Source organism: Varroa jacobsoni, unplaced genomic scaffold (assembly GCF_002532875.2).
Source record: "Varroa jacobsoni isolate VJ856 unplaced genomic scaffold, vjacob_1.0 scaffold_437, whole genome shotgun sequence".
Lineage (NCBI taxonomy): Eukaryota > Metazoa > Arthropoda > Arachnida > Mesostigmata > Varroidae > Varroa > Varroa jacobsoni.
The window spans coordinates 156,936-182,026 of NW_019213339.1; the positions used below are offsets into that span (position 1 = coordinate 156,936).

At 39.9% G+C, this 25,091-nt stretch overlaps 1 protein-coding gene and 1 long non-coding RNA gene across 6 annotated transcripts; one reads left to right on the forward strand and one right to left on the reverse strand.

Moving 5' to 3' along the window:
- Positions 1-690: 690 nt before the first annotated feature.
- LOC147753492 (uncharacterized) lies at positions 691-4,345 on the reverse strand. Its single transcript, XR_015311065.1, has 2 exons — positions 4,260-4,345; positions 691-1,564 (listed from the first exon to the last, which is right to left on the reverse strand). It is a non-coding gene; the product is annotated as an uncharacterized LOC147753492 (long non-coding RNA).
- On the forward strand, positions 731-23,127 carry LOC111260418 (exocyst complex component 5). 5 transcript variants are annotated; one of them, XM_022833165.2, is made up of 9 exons: positions 731-1,465; positions 13,925-13,991; positions 18,478-18,651; positions 19,093-19,212; positions 19,392-19,649; positions 19,975-20,190; positions 20,393-20,685; positions 20,874-21,093; positions 21,235-23,127. In XM_022833165.2, exons 2-9 carry the CDS (start codon positions 13,962-13,964, stop codon positions 22,093-22,095), a joined length of 2,172 nt encoding a protein of 723 aa, XP_022688900.1. In that variant the 5' UTR covers positions 731-1,465; positions 13,925-13,961; the 3' UTR covers positions 22,096-23,127. The 5 variants fall into 5 exon arrangements, with proteins under 5 accessions (XP_022688900.1, XP_022688898.1, XP_022688901.1 ...); XM_022833163.1 differs by lacking the exon at positions 731-1,465 and adding an exon at positions 1,559-1,756; XM_022833166.2 differs by lacking the exon at positions 731-1,465 and adding an exon at positions 4,780-4,865.
- The last annotated feature ends 1,964 nt before the right edge of the window (positions 23,128-25,091 follow it).

A 25,091-nucleotide genomic window follows, 5' to 3' on the forward strand; every position in this document is an offset into this window, starting at 1 on the left:
ATAACCGCAATGTTTCTAATAGATTCTGGTAAGGGTTGCCACTCAGCACTTTGATCTTTACATCTATTGGCATAATGTCCTTTTTAGAATCTAGTTTGGATCAAATCTTTTGGATCATGGGATCAATCACTTGGACCATGCAAAGTTTATTATTATTATGCACATTCTAGTGTCTTAGCTTAACGACACTAAAACGTGCGTTACGTCCAAAAGAGCATATTAAAGTTTGTAATGGAAGGACTAGGCATGTTTAACATAGTTCTAACGCAGGACAAACAAAGAAGTGTCTTTAGTTTTAAATGCCATTTAAGAATCTGTCTAACGCGTACAGGTAAATAAAGAATCATAACATAGTAAGGTTTTCAGCTTAGCTTTTTGATGAAAATTTCACGTATAAATGTGCCGTGTACAAAAATGCAATCAGGTAGTGGCACAGAAGCCAACCAGGACATGGCGTCTATATTATCACATTCGAAGCCAGATACGTTATCTCATAGAATGCTCTTAAAAGGAGTTTCCTAGAGCAAATGTTAGTTGTTATAGTAGTTCTATTTTGAATTATTTTTTGAATAAGGTAGCTGTCGTAATTGTAGGGTGTTATATACTGACTCGACAGCCTTTTTAAAATAGATGCTGAGAGTAAAGTGAGATAAAAATAATTGGTTATGTACATTAGTAAACAATACTTAGTTATAATAATATTTACATTATTTATTTAGTAAATAAGTTATATTTTATAAATAACGGTTCCTTAGAGTTAAGTTCACGATAGTTCACTTTAACACATTCTGTGGAGTATTTGTGTAGTCCTAACTACGGGTTCAATGATTGTAACATAGATAATTTGCAAGTGACAGCTCGAGCTGCAGTCGTCATCACCGCATCAAACACGTGCGCTTTGTAACGCATGTCGCCTATAGCCTCATCGCTTTGTTCTTCGATTTCTACTTACCTTAACCTGATACGTTTATTCTTTCGAGGCAACTATTGGTATGGGCATGTCCTATAATACTATCTACTGTTTTCGTCCTGGCGCCATGTCGTTTAAGGGTAAGTCGATCGCCTTAATACGTATTTGCGGTTTCTCGTCCAGGCGCCATCGCCAACCAGCTGACCGTGACGTCATAATCTTCCCTCTCTTCCCCTCAGCCTTGGTTAATGCTTCCACCGTAGCCTCTTAGAGGCCACGGTACAGCTTGTCTACTTGTGTGATTACCATATAGTTTGCTTCTTACACGACTCCGTCCACGACAGCCATCTCTGCTAGCGGTGCTAGCTACCGGCGCCAGCTACCGGCGCCAGCTACCGGCGACATACAGATAGATCTACTCGCGTGTAGCTGTATGTTTTAATACTGTACAGTTAGTTCGCGCTCTCTTTCCTTTTTCGCTTGCATCGGTCCGGCTGTCTCTTCACCCGTGACTTTTGATTCGTGTCTCATTTGGCGAGCGCCTACAGCTGCTAGGTGGGCGCCACTATAGCGACGATACCGTAACACTGACGAAGGCCCGGGCAGAGAGTAGTTGCCGCACTTACAGAGCAGACATTCTCTAGTCTATTTCGTCTATACACACAATGAGAGACAATACAATATGTTAAGTAGTGTTTGGTGATTCTAAATTCGTTTTACGTAACGCACGCGTATTGTTTGCTTTAAACGAGACCGACCGACCGACCGACAACGAAAGGAAGAATGGGATGTACCCGTGATATTAAATCGTAGCATTATTATGGTGTTCTTTATGCTTACCTCAAGGTAATGTAACGTAATTTCAACTACAAGTGTTCATATATGTGTCAAACGTGGAACGCTTTCTGTCACCTTACGGTGTTTCGCATACACACTTGAATGGTCTAATCAACTCTAAGAGAAGAACAAATCTAGTTACTCGATTATGCTTTACGACTCGAGTATTCTATTCAATTCAAGGTTCTAAAATGTGCGTTTCAAGTTTCATATAATAAAGAAAGCACAATTAAATTATTTTTTTGATGATCACTTTTTCTAATTTTTTTTTTCAGTAATTATGGTATCTGTCTGATTAAAATGTTGTATCGATTATAAAATTACTGCTGTTATTGACTTGAAAAGCTATTAATAGATGCGAATTAATAGACCACTGGTAGTTATTTATGAAATCTACTGAAACTTCAGATTATAAATCTGCCTAGTAACTATAGGGTAACTCAGGCCTTTCGTCGCGTCAACTATTACTTTGTCATTTGTGATATCTCTTGACTGTGTTATATTTAGTAGGTTCTGGGCGTATAATAGGCCGCTTGACTGCTTTTGTTTTCTTTTAAAATTGACCATTTGTAGATTGTTTGATCATGTTCGACTTGCATCAGTTTCTGACGGTTCTCCCGCGCAACCGTCGATTTAAGTGTTGGTTGAGTATACGTCACGATACCAAAAGTTGCTTTACCGCTTTCCTGCTCTCCGACGAGGGGGTTTATTACAGACGAACATCTGTTTGTTGCTAGGTGCATCTAAACATAGCAAACTCGAAGGTCACTCCTCACGCCATATCCATACGAAGTTGAATGAGCTAAGTGTTCTACCAGAAACAATTAACGGCATATGTTCCAACTAAAATTTCAGTCGACAGCCGAGAAATTACTTGTTGGGTCTTTATATAAATAAGTCTATAAAAATAACGACAAACAAACTAAGGGTTATTACATAAGAGAACCGTAATAGGACAGAACTTAGCTTATTTATTTCTATCCTCGACCCACAAATGGCGGTCCAATGTGCTCATACTGATGCATGTGGGCAATGGTCGATGGTGGGGTATTTGTGTTGAAAGGTTCCATCTTCAGTTAAAATTGAGTTACCGAGTTTTCGATTTCCTTTGATGTTTCTAGATAATATATTTAGTTCGTCTCAGAACGTTTAAAACATGACATTAGTCGAATTAAAAGAATCGGCAAATAATGCCTTTGAAGTCAAAAAACACAGACAGGGTGTTCAGTGTTATTTTCTTAAAATGCTAGGGAGTGCGATAAATGACATCAATATATTATATACGTATATTATAAAAATCACATAACAAACCATGGGACGAATTTCCCCTTGACAAATTGCGCATTCGTCAAACACTTTCTCAATAACGTTCAATAATATGCAATGACAGGTTGTAGTCACATGCTTATTCAGTCGTTCAGAAACGGCAGCGGACATGGCCGTATGTTTATACACCAGTTACATCCGAACAAGATGATTTCTAACACAGAATTAGATTCACATTGCAGGTGCCCTTCGGTCTATGCAGTAAACATATAATACTTCGCACGAGTCTGCAGGATCAAATACTGAGATGTTTGTGCAGTACATGCTAGGTTATGTTGTACTACAAACCCAACAACTTTGATCGGATAGAAATTGGTGCTCAGATTCGCCTTCTGATATGTCCTCAACCACTGCATGAACGACATTTGCCCTACCGGCGTTTCATGAGCGCTTAAAAATTTGGGAACAGATATGAAGTTAGTCGTTTTTCACTAAACGGCACAAAACAGAGTGCATGATATGTACGCCAATACGGGCCTCGGAATACTCATTGTTGTAAAAAGCCCGTTGAGGTCAATCCTAATGCTTAAAAAGATTTTCCATTATTTAATGAGAGTTTTGTGAGACTAAAGAAACTGCTGTTTATGAGTTATGCCCTTGCCTATGCCATATGTGCAGCGTGACCTGCAAACTTTCAGAACAATTCACGCAAACATTCGTACAAAAGTTTCAATCACTCAAATGCTATGGCTACGGATTTATTTTGACTTGATGATTTCTATCACTCTAGCCTGGTATCATTCCATGCAGGATCTCCGCAGTTGTGATTATGTATTTTGGTCGATAAATAGGCTTATTTTACAAAACACGGTTAGCAATGCCAATAACCAATTTTTGTGATCATATGTAGATTTCTTAATAGGTGTTTACGTAACTACAGAAATATATACTTAGGAACTACAAACTCATGGATACTACCAAAAAATTGTCTGTTATCAATTACCCAATCCACCCTGCATTTGCGTACTCAAATGATGTAATTACTTTTTAGTATTTTTTTATAATTATTTTAACGGAAAGAATAATAATTTAACATGCACTCACACCAACGTTTTTGAACGTTAAAACACAGAGCATTATTAGGCAGGAAAATCATATTGCCGAACGCCAAAAGTTAGGCAAAAAGCCTGTAATCTCACATAGTGCGCCCGTTATATTTATCAAGTGAACACATAGGAGTACGTACGACAGTAAAAGCGATCCTGGCAATAGCAGATCTGTGGATAAGTGATGCATAACGGCATAACGGTGGCCGCTGCTTTAACAAGGCTCAAATTCGTCATCGAAAGTACATCATTTCTGTTGTCGTTGTTGAAATATCCTTTTGACACTGCTACTTAACCGGCGTTATAGCCCCGATAAAGCATTATGTTTACTACAAGCTGAGAGTCGGCCATTCGACTGTTTGCACGCTCGTTTCGGCCTAAGTCCTTGGGACGATTTAGCAAGGCTTGTCTATATTAATAATCTGGCACTATTGAATTGACAACTGAAGAGACAGCAAGCGCTTCACAGGGAATGACACTGAACGCTGATTTCTACACGTTGCTATTTCCCCAGGTGAACTGGCATCACGAAATGTATTGTTTGGCAGTCGTCGCACGGTCCGCCCTTTCCCGTAATGCCACTCTTTTAATAACAGTAGCAAAGGCAACTCAACAACGGTGAAGTTTCTGTTCCCCCGTTACGGGCACCAGTATCACCACAGTCAGTAGTGCCACCAACTATGGCGGCAGTAAAAATAAACATAGTTACAACAGTTCATTCTTTGTGTGCGATTGCAACGCATAAGGTATCGAGGGCGGAAGCTAGTTTTTTGCATTTTTCAACCACTTGTGTATTTTTTTATAGAGTCGAACTTCAGCAAGTACTAGGAACCTTATCCTGTCTTGGACCTCTTAGCGCTTATGTTGTCATATTTGGTTCTACTTAGTTCAGAAAAGAAAAATCCGTGCTTGTGCCGGTCACGAGTTCAAGCAATGATTATCTGTGGGCTTTGTTATTTCATAGTCAATTTCTTCAGTACGATGCCGTCAACAGGAGACGCACATGGCCTACTCCAGTTGATTTGAAGCGATATCATTGCGTTCAGGAAGCCTGTAAGGCCAAATGAAATGAATATCAATATTGAATCAAAACTGAATGCATTCATGACTTCGTGTGCTGGAACTCCGTGGAAATCCCTCTTTTTTTAAAGATCAGTCGATAGAGAGTAACAACAAAGCTTTGTTGTGGGGTGTGCAATAGTGAACTCTGATAAGCGTGCTTTCAGTACAAGAAAAAGGACTTCGTACGCTGATCCTTGAGGATTAGCGACCAATTGTTAGCGCTATCTACACTATGTCTCAGTGGAATGTGTATGCGTGCATGTATGTACGAAACTGACTTGTACTATGGCTGACTTAGGATCGCACGTATGTAAAATCAGTTACTGAGCATTCTTTTAGTATCCTTGCATTGGTTTTGGTAAGCAGCTATTTTTTCTATATTTGTTTTTGTCGGATACTGTACCTATTGACACTTTTATCGTAGGGCTAATAACAAGTGACGAGATACTATTGGAGAACTTTTTGTGGCAAATTTTAAGTAGGAAGCCTGTAAATTTGTCAAGGCAATCAGACAGGACGACAGCCTATTAATAGTTCAGATATCGGTATCAGATATGTATGTTGCACTTGCATCACCTGTTGACAATCGGAAACTCATTGAACTTGCCAGAAACATTTCCTAGAATCTGATTTTGGTCCAAATTGGTGTGGATTTTAACTAGGTATGTATTTGTTTTCCTACCGCCTCAGCACTAGCAAGAGACTCATACAAATTCAATACCAATTTGCGTGCGTTTTTTGTTTACAGACAACGGTAAATGTCACTGTTTTATTATTTTGTGAGCACCGGCCCTTGCATAGATGGCTTGAATATTGTGAGATATTAGGTGTGAAGTTAAGGGGTTGTTGGTTGTTTTTCATTTTATTAAACCGAATTCGTAGATTTGTGGAGTGTACCGTAGCCTAACGAGATGGATCATAAATGTATGTAAGGCTAATTGTCGTAGATGAAATAGTTGCATATGCGATAATCTCCCTAATAATAACCTTTTCCTAAGGAAGACATTTTTCACACTTTAAAAGATAGGATAACTTAATAAAAATATTAAGTCTACAGAGCGCGCGAATTCTACTGAAAATACTTTGTAAATTACGCTCCACGCCAGCATGATGACTAGTCTGTGAATGTCGTCTTTCTATACTTTGACGCAAACAGAATGAGTTCTACCGTCGTTTTCGTACGATCGCCATTCATTGGTGATTGTCGAATCAGCATAAGCTTTGACTGAAAACATTAATAAAACTGAGATGAAGGGGTAGTCAAACCTGAAACGGGAATCGTGCAGCCGTAAGTTCTATTTGTTACGCAGAATGTCACATTGACTAATTCGATAGATAATTTCGTTAGTAATTTAATGTAGATCTATGCTTTTCAAAAATATTTCGAAGGGCTCTTGAAAAGCACCAGTTTAACATAGATCTTGGCTCTTACGGCAAATTGACCTTTTTCACCGTTTGGCAGTAAGAAGTGGGGAAATCGAGTTGTTGTAAGATAGCAGAAGTGCTTTTTGGCCAAGATGCTGTGTTAGTACTGTGATACTGGTATTTTTCCATGCAATAGGCACGTATGATATGCAGCCTAAACTAGTCGCTCACCTTCTAACTGTTAGTCATGAGTACTACAGCAGAAATATACCCCGTTTGCCAGAATAATCGAGTAGGTGCCTCCAATATCATTTCGACTTTGTACCGAGTGTCAATTGTTTGTCGAAAAGATGTTTTTTTTTTTTACAGCGGACGGACACAGCCCTGTATGTGCTTGATTCGATCTCTTAATGTTTGTTTAATGTAAATCTGTGTCCCATCCTGGAGTTACATTGCACATTCATCAGTTGTCGACTCACCTATTTCAATAGATGATTTAATCATATTGCGAAAAGTTATACTCATGATCAACAATAACTGATTTTTGCAAGTTTTGAACTTGGTCCATTATAACGTTATCTCATTTTAATCGGGCCTTGTAGGCATATACATGTGTATACTTTGGTTAGCCACCTGGTCCTGCTTAGGTCCAAAAAGATATGAGTCGACAAAAGAATAATTTCGTATGTCCCAGCACTATCATTGATCCACATTTCCGGCACTTTCGCAGACCTGCCAGCGCGCTCTAAAAACAACAAGATCATATAATACACATTCTAGATCAAGGGTTGGCAAAGAATACTCTCCCGAAATCGCTGGAAAGATGCACGCATAGCGACACACAAAAGCACCTACAAATCTAAAGATGGTTTATCGACCTTTATGCCCTTTCTCATCAACCACTTCGTTAGGTCAGAAGACTACATTGTAACGAAAGATATGCCGTTTTTTTGCGGATTATAAGCTCTAAAGAAATAAAGTGTCACGTAATGGTTATAACCGTTTCTGGCGTTGCTGTTGCGCTGACAGTGGCCACCTACGTGGCTAGGGAGTAGTTTTAATAGAACCACTAGTTCTATTTTGTGCATCTGCTATGTGCATGGACGGGCGTATGTGTAAACAGCGTTGATGGCGACGAGCTCCTGCGATCCGTTTAACTGTCTGTTTTGGTCGATTCATGGTCATTTATTATCTACTGAGTAGTTTGGAGACGCCCATTTCCACAGGGAACCATCTCGTCACTTAAATGAGTAACGTTCACCGTCTACGCCGTTTTGGGATCATGTCATGCATTTAAAATGTACCTGGTCGGTCGGTCGGTCGTCTTCGTCTAATCATGGGGATGACCGTACGCGCTATTTTTGAACTCGCGCCTTATTTGCGTTTATGACATTTAAGGCACTTTATCTTATTGAAAACACTGTCACCGGCGATAATGAACGCAGAACTACGATACTCAGTTTCAAGATTTTCTGAAAACAAATGCATTGTTTGTGATGACCTAGTCGCTATAGGCACATGTGAGCGTGCACGTGCTCGGATAGCTAGGTAGTCTCTGAGTGGATATTTTGCGCACGACGTGCTTTATCATCGCAACGTTTACAACTTTTGATTTACTTTACAACAGTTTAGTAATCTGCAAACCGCATTCGTAGTTATTAAAAGTACTGGGGGAAAGTATCCTCTAAATTGTTTTGGAGCTGGCATCATCGTACTACTGAAGTAGTTGGGAAAAGAATGTGGTGCAATCGCGCTTCTTTATTAATTTATATAAATAATCAGTCAACACAGAATTAAATTTTCTGGATCGCGTAAGTTAAATCAGTTGTTTATTATACAATAGACAAAACAACGCGTTGTTGAAGGAACATCTTTCCGATGTTCCTTCAACAACGGCTTTACGCATTTCAACAATGCTCACAGAGACATCTTCAACTATAATAGTTGTTTCCCGCAGGAGAAATGAGGAATATCAATAACCATATATCTCTGATTTTGTTATTTAAGCAACTCGTTGCATGACTAGTTGATCACCTGTCGTTTAGTCACCTATCGTTTACTATTGCCGTCTTAAAAGTCAATACCTGTCTCTAGCTAGTAACAAATTTTTCCTCAGGTTTGCTTCAAAAGGCCGTGTAGTATGTGGGCCACTAAACTTGTTATCCTTAGACTATGTTTGTTAGATTTCATGATTAAAGGAAACGGCATAATGATAAGCATGTATAATGGCGCGAAAGTATGAAATGGTGGTGAAATTGGTTCACACACTGGTTAAGCAGTTTTTATACTATTAGGCATAACAATTGACGAGTTGATAGAACTACCATATTTAGTCTCCTAATGTACATTTGAATCTGCTATCGATACCCTGTTTCGGTCAGGCCCTTGACGATAAAAACCTATGCTGGAATTTCATGTAAAATATAAACGTTCACGTAAAATATATATATATATATATATGAGGTATCAAACAACTAAGAGTACGCGCTTATTTCACATGGCCATAGTAGACATTTTAACTAAGTATCTGAAGGCCAATACACTTAATTAACTTAAGTTTGCTCACTTGTTCCAAAAGAAATATGTTGTATATGTATATATACAATGTATATATATTATACAACGGTGGTGGTTATACAAGTTAGATGTTAACATACCGAGCTTTTCCTCCTTACTTATAGAACGCTGTTGTTCTACAGTACATGAGGTATTTACTGCTGGCATCCTTCGCCGAGCGTAAGTACCGCAACGCTATACAGTATACGAATTCCAAAGCACGAAGGCTCCTCAGTTAAAATTGGTCAATATTTATTCAGCCGCGTGCGGCTGCGAGGTTATAGACGCTGTGTTGACTACGGGTACTGGGACCAGGTTAATCCACCACATCCACCCCTGGTACCCCAGCAGCGTTAACGATGTTACTATTAACGGGAAGGCGTCAACTGATCGGTAATATTTACCGGATGTCGTTTTGCGGTGCAACCGAACAGACCTTCTCTCGCGTGTCTGGAGTAGTAGATCGACCTTTGCATAGCAGCTCCTCTCGAATCAATATCACACGACCCTCCCAGTTTCCCCTGCAATTATTTAGGCGTCGAGCTAATTGACAAAATCAATAGTTCAAGCTGATTCTGCCCAAAGCAGCTCACAAACCAGTAAGAGTATACTGAACAAACTCAAAATTTGTTCTCTGTTGTTAGCGTTGTTGCCTGACAGGGAGGTAGCGACGATCGGAGGTCTCTCACTAGTAAATCTATTAAACCTTGAATTGGACTTGCTTTTCTTCGTTAATGTACTCTTAGCTTTGCGCGATGTCACTTTCCCAAGTTTAAGTTGTTTGCGGAATTTGGACCTTTGTTACTGGATGAATATCGAGAAATGACAAAGGAAAACTGGCGGATTAATACTGATAATAAAAGAGCACAAAGAGTTCACGCGGCCGCTTTACCTACTACAGACACAAATAGATAGTTTGTACATTAAGCAGAGCAGAAGTCGCTGGCCAACTGGAAAATTTTCATTCCATACTTATTCAATTAACGGACTTCACGAAATAAAAAGCGAAGATCTGATTACACAACACAACAACGTAAATTATCAGTTGGACACGTACGTTTAGTTACTGTTTACGCAATATATGAACTGTATAACATATATATAAACGTTCGAAGCGTGTCTCGTATTCTTGCTTTGGCGCATTACTAATGATGAACCTGCGCCGACCGTGGCCCTGGCTGATTGTTTCGCTCTTATTTTTTTCTCTGAAGGTGAATGAGCAATCAAGTAAGAGCTACTAAGCCTTTCATTTGTTGATTGTATAATACATCACTATTACTGTCCATTAATATCGTGTAGTAAAGAAAGAAGAGTCGTTGTTTTGATTGCCGAAAAGACGTATCGCAGCTTCCTGAGGTGCATGAAGAGAACCTAATACGCGTATGTATGGTTACGCATATACCATTTCGAACTGCTAACACAAAGTACAGAATAGATGATAACAGTACCCTTACACGCATAGCCTGAACATTTAAAAAATTAAACATATACAACTACATGGTATTTTGTAGAAGCTTGGTGAATATTTGTATTTTATAATAAACAGCTTTTATATCAGGCAGGTAGTTTTTATTCAGGGCGTACGCTATATGGTGCTCGCTGCGATGGTCCCACGTGGCAACGCGATTTCGGTGTTGGAGTGATAGTCTGACAAATGTATTATAGTTTGAGCTGCTTTGGAGCACCGGTAATAATCAGGTGTCTAGCTTCTAATTTTCGATTTTCACCTAGTGGAAGTTGGTTTTTACAACTTGTTGCAGTACGTCTGCCTCGATTCTGCGTTAGGCAATCAATGACCAACCAACATAGCATGATCGTTTCGCGTGTAAAATAATCTTCGAGTTTAGAGTGCGTCACCTCAACATCGGGATATCTATACGCTACTGATATAGATTAACTTGTGAACATTGTGATCAGCTTTACGAGGTCTAACATTGATATTTAAGGCCGATCCCAGCACTTCAACACGATATTTAGAAGACAACCAGAGCTTTCTCTAGTGCGAGCCTCTTTCAGGTCGGAGAAATTTCCAAGACGACAGTATATTTCCTGTCATCCGAACAAACGAGGCTATGGTTCGTTCTGTATTTTCTTGTAACCAATACATAACATGCATATGAAAAAATGAAGCAACAGTCAAATGTATTTTATTATAGAAGCTATCCTTGCCATTATTTAGGTACAAATGCGGCAATTTGATCTGTTTGCCGTGCCGACGTCATAGATTGGGCGTGCGTTGGAGCAACATTGAAATTTTACGACAGTGTTGACTTAAGACGAGTGACATTTTTTGACACTCAGCGGCCCCCGCATGCAACAGCCTAGAAACAGTCAACTATCTAATAGATATGTGAATTATCGTTGAAATGATACCAGGTGCCTCTCCAATGACCGTCATCGGATTGGTAGAACCGCATTGGTTGCATCCCGCCAAGTAATAGCAGTTCAGTGGACGGCCCAGTCTGTAGCTGTCACACGAAGAGCGGTTAGATTTATGGATGTATTTTGGAAAGTATCCAATTCACGGCGTCATATGGCACGGTATATATGTTATATGGCGCTGGATCGCATGATGGCAGGACGAGCTAAAGCTATGTTATCGTGCATGCACGTTTTATGCACCAACTGTACCTCGGCTACTGTTCAAATACGACGAGCGAGCGCGTAACGACAAGGAAATGTAGTAGAGTTAATTTATTGTTAGATCCGTCGAGTGCTTTAGCTATTGTATCTCATATTAGACAGCATCTAGCATGCACCGATGATAACTATCGAGCAAGCGCATCCAGACTTGTGGGTGTATGTTGCAGTCTGCGCCTGCGTAGGTTTCCAAATTCGTTCTGATTTCCGAGCAAATTTCATATGATTTCCGCAAAAATCATATGAAATATCTGCACGAGAATGACTTGTTTTTTTTTTCTAACGGTAATTTCCAAGGGAGGTGGAAAGAAAGTACGAAAAACGTTATTTTCATTACGTATTGAAACGTACAAGATGTCGCAGAGAAAAACTTCCTTAGATTAGAAATTCAAGTATCTTTCAAATGCCGACGCGCGTCTCCCGTTAACATCATAACGGGAAACGCTCGGTTTCATTACAATTAAGCTCTCATTAAGCGTCACATGCTTATTAAGAGTAAGCGCTCGAAAACTAATTGTCGCCCGCTAAACACTAATCAGGAGAGTGTTTTATAGTAAAATGTATATAGAGTAAATGTATGTAAAATGTATATAGCAAAACGAATAGAGGACGCATATCCTGCCAATTCGCGTCTCCTTTTTTTAGTGAGAACGATAAACGAGATCAAAAAAGATTATCATCGTAAGTATCTCATGTAATGATAAAACGAGATCTTTTCAGTAAAATTTACGTGAGATTTTCCACAATTTTATCGGCGAGTGACGAGCCAATACGCCCACGGCAACACTTCTACTGTGGAAATGCATATCGTGTAAATGTTTCATGATCAGATACAGCTGAATTACAGAGTAGATGTATAACACTGATGATTTATGCTGAGTTAGTGAAGTGTACGTGTTACAAATATAGGTCTTGTTAACGTGCTGGCAAGGCCAATCATATTCAAGCGCCTCTCCCTAAGCGCTAAAATAGCAGATTAACGCACAGACACGGAGATGCGACAGCAGCTTTACGCAGGAAATTTACACACACATGAAGCTGAAGCGATGAGGATTATTAGGTATTTGTGAAGTTATCAAGTGTCGTGGGCCATAAAACATCTCGATAACTTTGAGGGTAATCATTTGTGCATTTAGGTTGCTTCTCACGTTTTTTCTACACGAATTTTCCGATAGCAAAGGCATAGGGACAAGAGAGCTGCAGCAGATTATCTCGAAAGACGGCTTAGGCGACGTTATCTAACATCTTTCCAAGCGACATAGCCTCTTTAATAAAAATCAGAGCTTAAATCTACTCTGAAATCTTGAACCGCTGGCGGAATCTAACCAGAAGAATCCAGTTTTCCTGTAGATGTTGTGTCCATTTTTGTCCTTTAAAATACGTGCCTTTGTCAAATAAATATCTATTTATTTATTATTAATTAAAAGTAAAAGAACGCTATGAAACATCGTCAAGTTTCCACATAAGATGAGATTGAGCAACAATACAAGCGCGGTGCTAGTCGTACCCGGGAAGTTTTGAAAAGAGCGTGTCTTGCAGTTATACTAGAAGATCATTATTTGCAATCGTTTTTAGCTGAAAAGGTATTAGGAAATGTCGGGTCAGTTTGACGGTGCGAGAATGCTTTGTCTTCCTTTTACCCTATTAGAACGAGTTCTATCTACTGACTACTAAGACTCCAATTGACCTTTTAGCATGAACTAGTCCGGCTGATTGTTTGCCGGTCAGCATAGTTTCGGCCTGGAGAGAAAAATGGTAAAGATAAGGCCCGTTAGAAAAAGATGTTAGTTCCTCAAGGACAAGCGAAAAGAGTTTGTCAATCTAGATTGTGTTAATTCGGTTGGTCGTTAATCAAAATCAGCCTGTGTCTAGTTTTCCACGTTTGAAAATGACACTTCATTATCATTCACGAACACAAAGATGGCTGTCAGTATCTCTTACGCTGATCTACTATCGATGTGAACATTTATTCCGTGGACATCTGTGCTTAACGTATGTTACATAACCAACCATGAATGAGACCATTCGAACTTACTTCAATAATAATAATACAATAGACGTTCTATGAAACTTCCGCAAAGTGAGTGTAGGTAACTAAATAGTAACTTTTTCTGAAATCGTAAATATCGGCAAAGGCCAGAAAGGTTGTGATCTGATTAAATCAATTTTTTTTTGTCTCCAGGTAAAACTATGAAGGACGTGAAGTGAATCCTACCGATATGGGACATCTTATTGGTTACCTTGAACAGGTAAAGGTATCATTGTACCTTATATTAACCTATAACATCATAATGGCTTTAGGCTTTGTTTTGCTCTTGGCAATTTGTTACATTATATTTATTACAGTAGGATCGAAAAATATTCAGGTTGCCTTCAACTAAGGTTTGGTATCTGCATGATGTAACCGTAGGTCTTTTTTTTTACACATAGTTTTTCTTTAGCGTTTGAGCCGGTGCAGCAGTCGACGCACGACATGCATGTTTAGCCCGTTGCGCCGAACCTATCATTGTATAGATGCACGTACCTCAAACAATAGCTCTCATTGAAGTTCGACTTGTTACTGTACAAAATACAGGGAACATCTCTCTCGAAGTTCTATCAGCAGCATCTTGTGGAGCGATACTGATAATTTCTGTTTGTCAATAGATCTTTATCTTGATCACGCTATTTCCTAACGACGAATTTCTTGATTTAGACCAATTAGATCTTGATTAGATCCGATCTTTACCTTAGTATTATTTTTAATATATATATATATATATATATATTCTTAGCTAATAAATGAGAGCTTAATGGGCAGCAAATTATAACATGTAAAAGAGACCTAAATAGCGTCGGCATCGCTTTCATGTCCGCCGGATTACCCTTTAAGCTCTATTACTTTACAGCTTATTGTAAATAAAAATACAAACTTTATTGTAGAATAATAATGACATGTATCGTATTCTACTGATATTTAAACCGTTCCGATATCGGTCGAAGTCTCATACTTACGGATAACGAAACCGGCCGTTCCGTTTTCCCCTGCTCTGGCGGATACATGGTCCTTTCTGGCCACCACAGTTTCCTGATTACGTCAAAAAAACCAGTTATGTGTCACTATGGCATTACTGTTTTCATGATGAATGATCATGGTCGTTATCCGACGATGAAACTAAATAGTGCCGTAAAGTATAGATATACATATTACATACAAAAAAGCTCTTTTTTGGGAACTCTATTATATACAAGTATGTTGTAATACATGTTTGTAAAGTATATATGTATACCAGAATATTGACTATTGTCATCATTTAGACTGTTTTATTGACTAATATGAGAATACCATATATATATATATATATATATATATATTATATAATATAATAATAGCAATAATAAGTTATATATATAACTTATTATTGCTACTCTAACAGGTGTAAAATACAGACTTTTCAGCTGTCAAGACTTTTGGCTCAGCTTGCATATATACTACGTTTCCACGTTTGTGAAGGTGAATATAAAAATCAGTGAATATTTAGTCTTGTTACAGACAATTACAAAGGTGGCCCGGCCTTTTGCTTCCGTAAATGTCGTCGGGCACTTGTGACCCGATCACTTTCGCCGCTATACAGCATAGGCAGAGTTGGAACCCCCGTTAATATAATATGCTAGATTATAGGGTTACCATATTTTAAACGTTACTGTTCTTGCATGTATCTTTGCATAACTTTGAAGATTGGGTACTTTCTGGTCCAGGGCACCATTCTGGCTCGGGCCGCGTCTTTGGCAGTACCAGATTAAATATTAATATACGTCCCTGCTTTGAGGACAAAGTCTTTTTCGGTAATCTCAACGGTCGTACTGCGAACCTGTCCTTGACAGACAGGCTTTTGTGCGTGTTTCTCGGGTGTGTTAAATATTAATTAAATATCCCAAAATTGTTTTCAATTGAACGTCAATTTCTAAAATAAGATCTCGGTTATCGCCCGTACGACCTTCGCGAACCTTCTGAGCAGTAATGATTTTCTCCATGACTGCTCGATTCTGTATTGTGATGCCGATTAGCAGAGTCATATTCAGCGACAACAACTTCAAGATAAAACAAAAACGCGCTTCATCAAGGGATTTTTTCTGCCGGTTTCCGCTGCTCCGTTTCCAGCAACCCCGGCTGTTTGATGTCATTGTTCGATACTATTGAATAAACGTGCGTTCTAGTATGCTAAGTAAATCATACAAAACATGAGCCCCTTTTGATCTATCTAGTCCAGCGTTCTTGACTGTAGAGCTGGCCTTTTAGCGCTTTTAAAAACGGGTCGGCGAAAGCAGTGATGCGAATCCGTCTTTTATGCCGTTGACAGCTTCTCGAAACGAACCGTATTACAAGGCAGAAGAATGGCTTCGCCATGCCATTCTTCTAGGGTGAGGCTCACTTGACCATCATCCACCTTGTCCAATAACAATGTCATGCTAACTTATCTGATCCCCAGACGGGTCTCCTCTTACCTTTATGAAATATTACTTTGTTAGTGCCGCTGCTGTTGGTGTTCGCCATAACAGACACGCGAACCAATGCAATATCTTCCCCCGTCGCTGCCAAACGCATAGAGATTGCCAACAATTGAAACTGACTTAAGCAAAGACGCCACTGAGGGCAGTGTTGATATCAAGCAAACAAGTCTTCTAGTCGACCGCTATTTTAATATAGGTCGTCATTGCATGATTTCTCTGGATGGATGGATGGATGGAAGCATAGATGAATGAATGAATGAAACGAGCGAAACCCTTATTATCTCGACCAGCTTTAACGAAGGATTCGTAAAACGCATTTAGTTACTTACGTAGGTTTCCACTGGATTGTATTTACGGACAAAGTTTTTAACAATTACACTTCTAATATAGTTACAAATACAGTTTGGCAGCGTTTCGTATGGGGATCGCGAACTAGTTCTGAGGTTTGAAGAAAAGTTCTGAAGGGAAAAATTAGCTGTGGTTCGTCTCAAGTAAGGTTTTATTAAAAACTGATTTTTCTCTTTAGGTGGAGATAGGTCTTGCGCGAAGACAATTCGTTGTTATGGTACCTAATAATGATTTTTTTCCACATACAAGTAGACTTACCATTAAGGGTCAAATTAGAGAAACGATAGGTTTTAAATGCCTTCTAGAAATATATCAGGCCTAATAGACGCAAGCTGCTTTTTCACGACCAGTTAACAAGTATTGGTATAGTCGAACAACTGTGGCGCTGAGGATGAAGAGTCAATCAAATAAGAAACAGTATTATCAGAGTCGTTTGGGAAAACTAGATCTGTTGACGGCTTTTTCCAGCAACTGATCGGAAAGATAAATGGCGTTTTACACAATATGTCCAAAACAAAAAAAAAAATACGAATACATGCAACACACACAAGAATGTAACACAACAAATTACTGACTCGAGCGTCTCAGTCTGTTATAACTAACACAATGGCTCTGTCAAATTTCTGGTTTGAGGGACTGCAACTTCACAGCCGACAACGAATCAGTCAAGCAGAGTCTCAGGTGAAAAGGGTTGATTCCGCGTTGTACTAATACTTTTTTGAAATCTATAATCCATTGGTTAGTTTCAGAAATTCTAACTAACTCTTACGGCAAGAGCTGATGTGACGATAAGCATTGTCGTGACCTTAATCATTTTGCTTCGGACATGAGATCGAAAAAAACGTTGCCTTATCAGCGATATTGTTGTTGTTATTATTATTATTAGTTCGAACAGCTTTTTCCTGCTCTGACAATGCCAACGACCTACTACAACAATGTGAAGGCACATGCCCATGTCTTGCCTAGACAAACGAATTGAGTAGTTATTTTACGCGAGCCTCACGCTAACGGAACGTCGCTGGTAGAGCAGCGGCCGTTTCAGATGGGTGGGTTACTAAAGTGCTGTAATATATTAACTCTGAAACGCAGTTAGGTAGTTGGGCTCTCAATCGCTTCTTTCGAATGTGTCACCGCGGCCCTTTTTGTTCTTGCTGTTCGACATTGTTCTTGCTATTCGGGTTACAGAGTCCCGGTCAGTTGCTGGCCGGAATTCTATTGAAATATGCCTAAAAGGGTGTGACGGCTCTGGATGTACCAGTCAAGGCTTGCTGATGCTGCTGCGATTTGAGCTTCGCTACTTGGCAGTTAACACAAATACTTAACTACAATTTAAGCTATGGTGCCATGACAAAGGGTATGAAGCAGGGATTTCCAAAGGACCTGTGTAAATGAGGTTTAAAAGGGGCTCCTTCGGATGAGTATCCGGTCATTGTTTACTTTGTTGTTTTTTTGCCAGGGATACATCTGAGATATTCTGACCCTTATTGAACTTTGCTGGTTCGTCACTCATAATCTTGATGTTAGCGTCGCACTGCGTTCCTACAAACACGCACACTATGGACAAAGCTTGCAGATTTTCACACAGGAAAATCAGATACTGAATTTAGAGGCTTGCGTCTGTATTACTCCTCAAACTTATTTTTTTAAAATAACATTTGTATTACTTATCGATTTGCACGTAAGTTACACAAACGTTAATTTATTATAAATAAAAAAATGTCATAGCTCCAAAATAAAGAAACTTGAAAACCCGGATGGATTCCTATACCATTTTCGCATATATATACATATATATATGTGTGTGTCCACAAGCTTAACTTAGCAAGAGGCAAGAGCAGCTGTGTACCGTTTTCATTGCAATGGCGATGTACTTAAAGATGGCGACTAACCTTTCAGGAGGAGTTTGATGTTGACAGCTTCGTCGAGCGGCTTGCACGCCAGGCCCTTGGCGGAGAAACACTCGAAACGAATAACGACATTCGTGTCCTGAGGCAAACGTTCGAGCGTGCGATAGGGGAACTCACCCAAGAATTCCAATTCAGGGAGCGCACCATAAGCAGATACGAAGAGGTGGGGTTCTGTACAAAGTCACTCACTGTATTCATTTGATAAATGAATGGGTTTTCTTGTCAGTGGCGGTTAACACTATCTCTACTAATGGTTGAAAAGTGAATTCATTAAAACAGGTTCAATAGAATGAACGCATAGCTCGGTAAGATGAATGGTGAAGACAACGTCGATGGCCATTGCAGTGAAGACGATAGTATCAATACTTCCTCTGTGCGATTTATTTTCCTCAGTTTACCCTCAGTAAATCACTTCACACCACTCGTTGCACGTTATATACAATCAGCCCGTAAACTGTACGGAGATCATCGCTCGAACTTCGAAATCATGTTGTACGTGGGTTAACTTAAATGTTGTACGTATCTCGTTGCCAAAAAGAATCATCTCGTGCTAAAGGTAGTTTTCGTAATAAAGTAATGCTGCGTAATATTCAACCCTTTTTAGAGATGCTCCAAAATCGAATCAACGTTCCATAGACGAACCGAGGAACTACTGGCTCAGCAGAAGGCCACCCGTCAAAGATACAAGCACGCAAAACGTCAAGTAGACCATATCGTCGCTACGGTAGCTTTACAGTTATTGAATAGTATTATTTGTGTTCATAGAACATAACTAAGAACAAGTAAAATTAATATAGTTTTTGTCTTCTATTTGAATGCATTTAGCCCTGTAGAACGTTTAGGCTCAAATAGGGCATCCTTAAACCCACTTTGAAGTACGTATCTTTTTACGCTTTTTTTTAGACGTCGTACCTTGGTGAAATGCTTGAAGGGCACGATTATCCGCGGAGTCGGCTCCTTGAAGCTGAATCATTGGTGGCTCAATTTGAAGCCATTCTCTCCGGCGATTTGAATTCTGCTAGGAAGGACGCAAATGACGCTTCGCATAAGGGTGTTTCGGATCATGCTCACAACGTCCTCAAACTTCACTTGGCCGCAAGCGAGTTGATGTCTAGTCGTTACAACGACGCTAAACAAAAGATAGCGGATGAATACTCGAAGGTGCATAGTCTCGTAACATATTCAGGAAGCAGCTACAATAGAAGAAAGTTATATTTGGTAGACCGGTTACGGAGAAGCAGCGGCTTAGATTGGGTGCTAGTTTTTTTTTTCTAACAGTTAATAAATTATTGCGTCAAACGTTCACTGGCAACGATTGGTTAGCTTAAAAGTAGAAGAAGAGCTTAAAAAGAATAGGAATATCTAAGAATTATAGGATCTGTTCTCATCTGCATGAAACCCAAATAAACGAATTGGGTAATTATAAATATGAAAAAAGTCTTAATGAATTAACCCCTTCTGAATTGTAACTGTATGGATTTTTCAGGTTGAAGCAGAGCTACTAGCCGAACTTTCCACTGCTCAACGCTATGGAGATACGGCAAAAATGAAAGAAATTGTCGGTCTCATGAGCAATTTTCGTGGCTATGGAGCCTGTGTAGATCAGTTCATTTTGAACGCCCAAAAAAAGGCATTTATCCACCCAGATGTGTTTCAGGATGTTATGCCGTTAACTCGAAAGGTAGCAAACCTCGTTCAAAAGGTCAGTCGCCATTTATCGCACACAGCTAAGGAGACTGCTAGTTTCTGTTCTTAATACTAGTGGGTATTCAGTTCATCCACGCTAAGGCCTTAAGTATCTCCTTAACAATAACCTTAATTGTATGTTTTGGTTTTCAATTTAATATTGTTGGTGATTCACATAAAATTATTAAAGATAACCTCTAACATTATCTTTCGTTTAGGTGTTTCCTTACCCCGAATGTGTGATGGGCAAGTTTGTCTTGCATACACTGAGCGTCCGTATTGCCAATCATGTTACTGGACAAATGCAGTTGTCCAAAGATGATTTTACATCAACGACTGCTCGCCAGCTACATCTAGCCAGAATGGCCCAGCTCTACACGAAAACCCGCCGTCTGTGCGAGGAACTTCAGGAAGAGATCCCTATGGATATTGCCACAAAAAACCAACTTCGGAAAGTGCCAAAAGAGCTCTTTCAACCCTATATTCGCACGTATCAAGCGTTGGAATATAGGTACACATCGCTTCCACAGGACGCTCGTGTGTCCCAGCGGAAGTCATTAGATTCCAGCTGGCATATTTTAGGGCCTATATATATTCAATAGCATTACAACAATAACTATGCGATTAGGTTATGTCGGTTTGGGTAGACGCCACATAAAAAGCTAATGAATGTTAATCTGGGCCTTGGAACTCTTTTAGCTGTATGAGGACCCGATTGGATGAACTTATTCGTGCGTACTACCAATCGATTGGTCACTTACGAAAGTCGACTACACCATCACCTCTGCGCGACTTTCGTCGAGGAATTCAGTCGAAAATTGCCCCCATGGCGGCCACAATTATCAATGTCGCACCATCCGTTAAAGACTATGGAGGAGAAACCTTCATTTGTGAAACCTTGGCCGTCAATATGTTACAGGTAAGAATAATGCGTGCCTGTCCTACCTAGGAAGGCCGCCGAAATCGATCAGTTTCGTAAGGCTTACTAAAATGGTATCAAGTCGATTCAAACTGCTTTTCAAAGGGTTTCACTATCTAATATATCTTGTTTATTTCGTAGGAACTACGTGAGTCGTTTGAACGCACATCACTGATTCTTCGAGGATCAGATTGTGGCCGTCAGGCACTAGCCCTGTGGGAACTATTCTTGCACAAGTTCGTCCGGGAACATTTGCTCTATGGGGTCCATCTTGGCATCAAAACGATTCCTGTGTCACAAGACCACAACCAGGAGCCAAAACAGCATTTCCTACGGAGTGTTTACCAGACCAACGCTATATTCCATTTGGTGGAGAACACTTTCTACGAAGAAATCCTCCCACTTCTGTCCGGTACGGCTGAAGAAGGCAGGGCTCTTCGGGCAAAAAGGGAGTCACAATCAGCGTTAGAGGAGTCAATTAGGATCGGTTTGAAAAGATCGATTAAGTCGTACACTGCGTGGATAAGGGTACTTTTAGAGAAACAAAAGTACAACGAATTCTTAGATCATCAGACCAGTCCTACGGCCAGAAAAGTGATCATGTACACGCGAAACTGCATCACTGCATTTGACGAATCCCTTGACGGCCAAAATCAACGGCAAGTAATGTTTGAGTTTGGTCGACGTTTCCATAAAGCGCTTTTGAGCAATATCCGGCGTTTCCGTTATTCGCATAATGCCGGCCTGGGCCTTCTATGCGACATCACCGAGTACCGCGCCATCATAGCCCAGCTGCAGCTACCAATCATGATCGAGGTTTTTGACACGCTGTACAAGTTGTGCAATCTACTTATTGTCCCTGCAGAAAATCTGTTGGGCATTCTTCACGGCGACGCCATGTCCCGGATAGACGCCCACGTAGCACGGGAATTTATTCAGCTTCGAGAGGATTGTCGATCGCACAAGCTGCTCGCCGTACTCTTTCCAGAAGCCGGTGGATAGTGTAAGGCCGGAGGGCGGGAGGAGCCAAGTACTAATGACCTTCAACGTTTTCAGGCTCAAGATCAAAAGCTGGATCCTCAATGCCCTCCACGCGTTCCATTTGGGAATGCTCTTAAGATTGGCATGGCGCGCTGCCAACTCGCCTGGTTTGGCTGTTCTGTATTCGGATGTTATGCTCAAACGACAGTTGTTGACTCGTTGGTGTCGCTTGATAGAACTGACATCGGCGAAAGCGTCGTGAAGAGGCGTCATCGTGGAGAAATACATTTTCGACCATGGCTTAAAATGGCAACAGATTAAGGTTATTCAGAGGCTATTGCCAATGGATAACACTGCTTAGAATAGCAGCTCGAAAAGCTAGTTTTGAACGAATTACAAAATGTAAACGCGCATCCGCTGAAATCTCTTGGAAGGAAAGTTGCGTTAAGTTAAGCAAACTCGATACTGCTAGCTAGGGCCTCGTAAGGAGCTAACGGAAGTATTGATACTGGAATAGTGTAACACAACAAAGCATACCAAAGAAATGCCTTAGTACTTAATGAGCTACACAGGCGTACACTACATTTTGTGGTTGTCTTTAAGAAGGAGAAGATCCCAAGATCCGTTTTGTTTCTCGGTTCTGGCATGATTAATGCAGCTTGTCTGTCAAAAGATAACAGTTCTGTATCCGTATCATACTTCGTCACGCACGCAAGTTTTCAATGAACGCTTGCAAAGGACGGAAACGTGATGCAGAAGACAAACAAGAGCTCAAGTGCTAGCAGTCTCACTGTCCGAACTCGATGTTGTACCGAGTACTTTACATTCTAGCAACCTTTTAAGATAAGCCCAGTGGTGTTGTTGCACAAGAATTTGCCATAGTATATATATATATATATATATATATGTATCTGTTACCTATATTCTATATAATACAAGACAGGCCAACAATAGCGGACTGTGATAGTAAATGTGTATAAAACAATGCAGTTATCTCTACGTGCCTCTTTGCAAATGATATCAATAAAGCAGGAGTAGTGCTTATCTAAGAAATTATGTTTATTCTTGCAAACATGTGACAATAATATACAGCACAAATCATCAGCACATAGTTGAATTGATTTCTTTGTTTGTATGGGAACTTTTGTAAAGTTAGCGTTTATATAGGCTAGAATCGTTGCGACACGCCAAACTGATAATGAATCACAATGTATGCTAACGTTAGCATCTTCACAAGATTGCGTCTCAACTGACTATATAAACGTACGCGACCTGAACATATAATCCATTACGTTTTCACCGTACGCAACCGTCGGATTGCTATTAGATTCCATAAATGTACGTAATTCATGTTGAAAGTATTCTGGTTATGGCAATGTGTGTTAACTAAGATAAGTCGTTAGCGATATCTTTCAGTTAGGTGCTCCAGCATCCTACCAAGGCCGTTGGGTTCTATACGGTCATATTGCCGGCCGTCGATGTAGTGCATCATAGAGGTGATAAACTAAAACATAGCACTCATAACACTTTACGGCAGCACGGAACATTATGAGTAACGTTCCGTGCTTTCTGGTTCGCTGGTTCGACCGACTGTTTTGAACTTATCATCGACTGGCATTCCTTTTTCTAGATTTTTAGTGCTCCGCTCTGACTACCAGTCTGCAACGTGCCCTGGGCGAGAATGAATCTCTCGCATCTAAGCCTCTAACGATTACCGCTTCAAAGAATGATAAACTAAGATAGATATATATGCATTATTCTACTACTATTAATATTGATATCTTGGTTAGTTTATCTGCTGCATCAGTTCGCATAGATTTTTTGCGTCGGCCTATTTTATAGTTTTTAATTTACCGAAGCATCATTAGCCCTAACGCATGCCTGCACGTTTGTGCAGGCGTTCTTCAGACGTCATTCAGATACTACTGTCGGATAAAAGATCGGATAAAAGAAACGTTGTGCCGCTGTAACACTTCATCCCTTTCGAGTATTTGCGCATAATGGTAGTAACAGCAAGAACGTTGATCGCTTAAACCGTCGTTAGTAGAAAGCTTTTTATAAAGTCTTCTACTAACGACGGACATCTTAATTGTTTGTACCCCAAAGCACCAACATAAGAAGGTAAGATAAAAGATAGAAGAAATTAACGACAGTTTCTATTTCGCTCGTATGTCTCTGAGAGATCCAAATAAGCTTTGCCTAACCAGTTGAATCATTCAATTTCTGTCCTACAATGAAATCCAGCGTTAATTCCCTTTGTCTGATGATTTATATCAATCGCATGCCTGTCGTCCGCCTTGAAGCTAAGGAGAGGCCCGTTTAAGTAGAAATTCGGTGTATAGACGGAAAACAGCTGCTTCTATGATTCTCATGTCTTAGTAATCGCATAGTAAATGTTTCACTTATACCCTTAGGAGCTTTCAAACCCTGATTTTGGACAAGCTTCGTACTGACCAAAGCCCAGCGGGGCTAGCAGATATTGTCAGCCCAAGAGAATATTTTGTAGGAGAAAATGACACAACTACTAATATTACTTTGCCATTAAGACGAGTACATGTTATTCTCGCATAAAATCCAGTCGGGAAGAACATGCTATTAACCTAAAGGTAAACATATTTTTTGAATATTCATCTCTTAGTTGTATCATGAATCTATCTCGTTTCGTCTATTCGTCGTTTAGTAGACGTACTTCATTACAGACCCAATACTTCATTGCAGAGGTCTGTTTGTAAGGGACATATACAAAACACAGTTAGCATGTACATACGTGTATGCCGTGTTTGTTTTTCGTTCGTTATTGTCATCCTCAGTATACTGGTACGACTCGCTCGTAGGAATAACATGTACTTTTTTTATATTCTGGTTGCTTCATGATACATAACAGTGCATATTCCTTCCTCTTAAGGCATCTTGTCATCTTGTTTCAGACCCATATCGTAGCGTCTTTAAAATAGATATAGGAACTATGACACCAAAGAAGTTGATAGTGAATTGTTGTCGCACAGAAAATACCGCGC

Bases quoted from the DNA above. Each gene is read 5' to 3' on its own strand.
- LOC111260418 (XM_022833165.2), top strand. From the start codon at position 13,962: ATGGGACATCTTATTGGTTACCTTGAACAG. The intron at 20,191-20,392 runs GTCAGTCGCCAT...TCTTTCGTTTAG, and splicing joins TAGCAAACCTCGTTCAAAAG to GTGTTTCCTTACCCCGAATG. The intron at 21,094-21,234 runs GTAAGAATAATG...TTTATTTCGTAG, and splicing joins TGGCCGTCAATATGTTACAG to GAACTACGTGAGTCGTTTGA.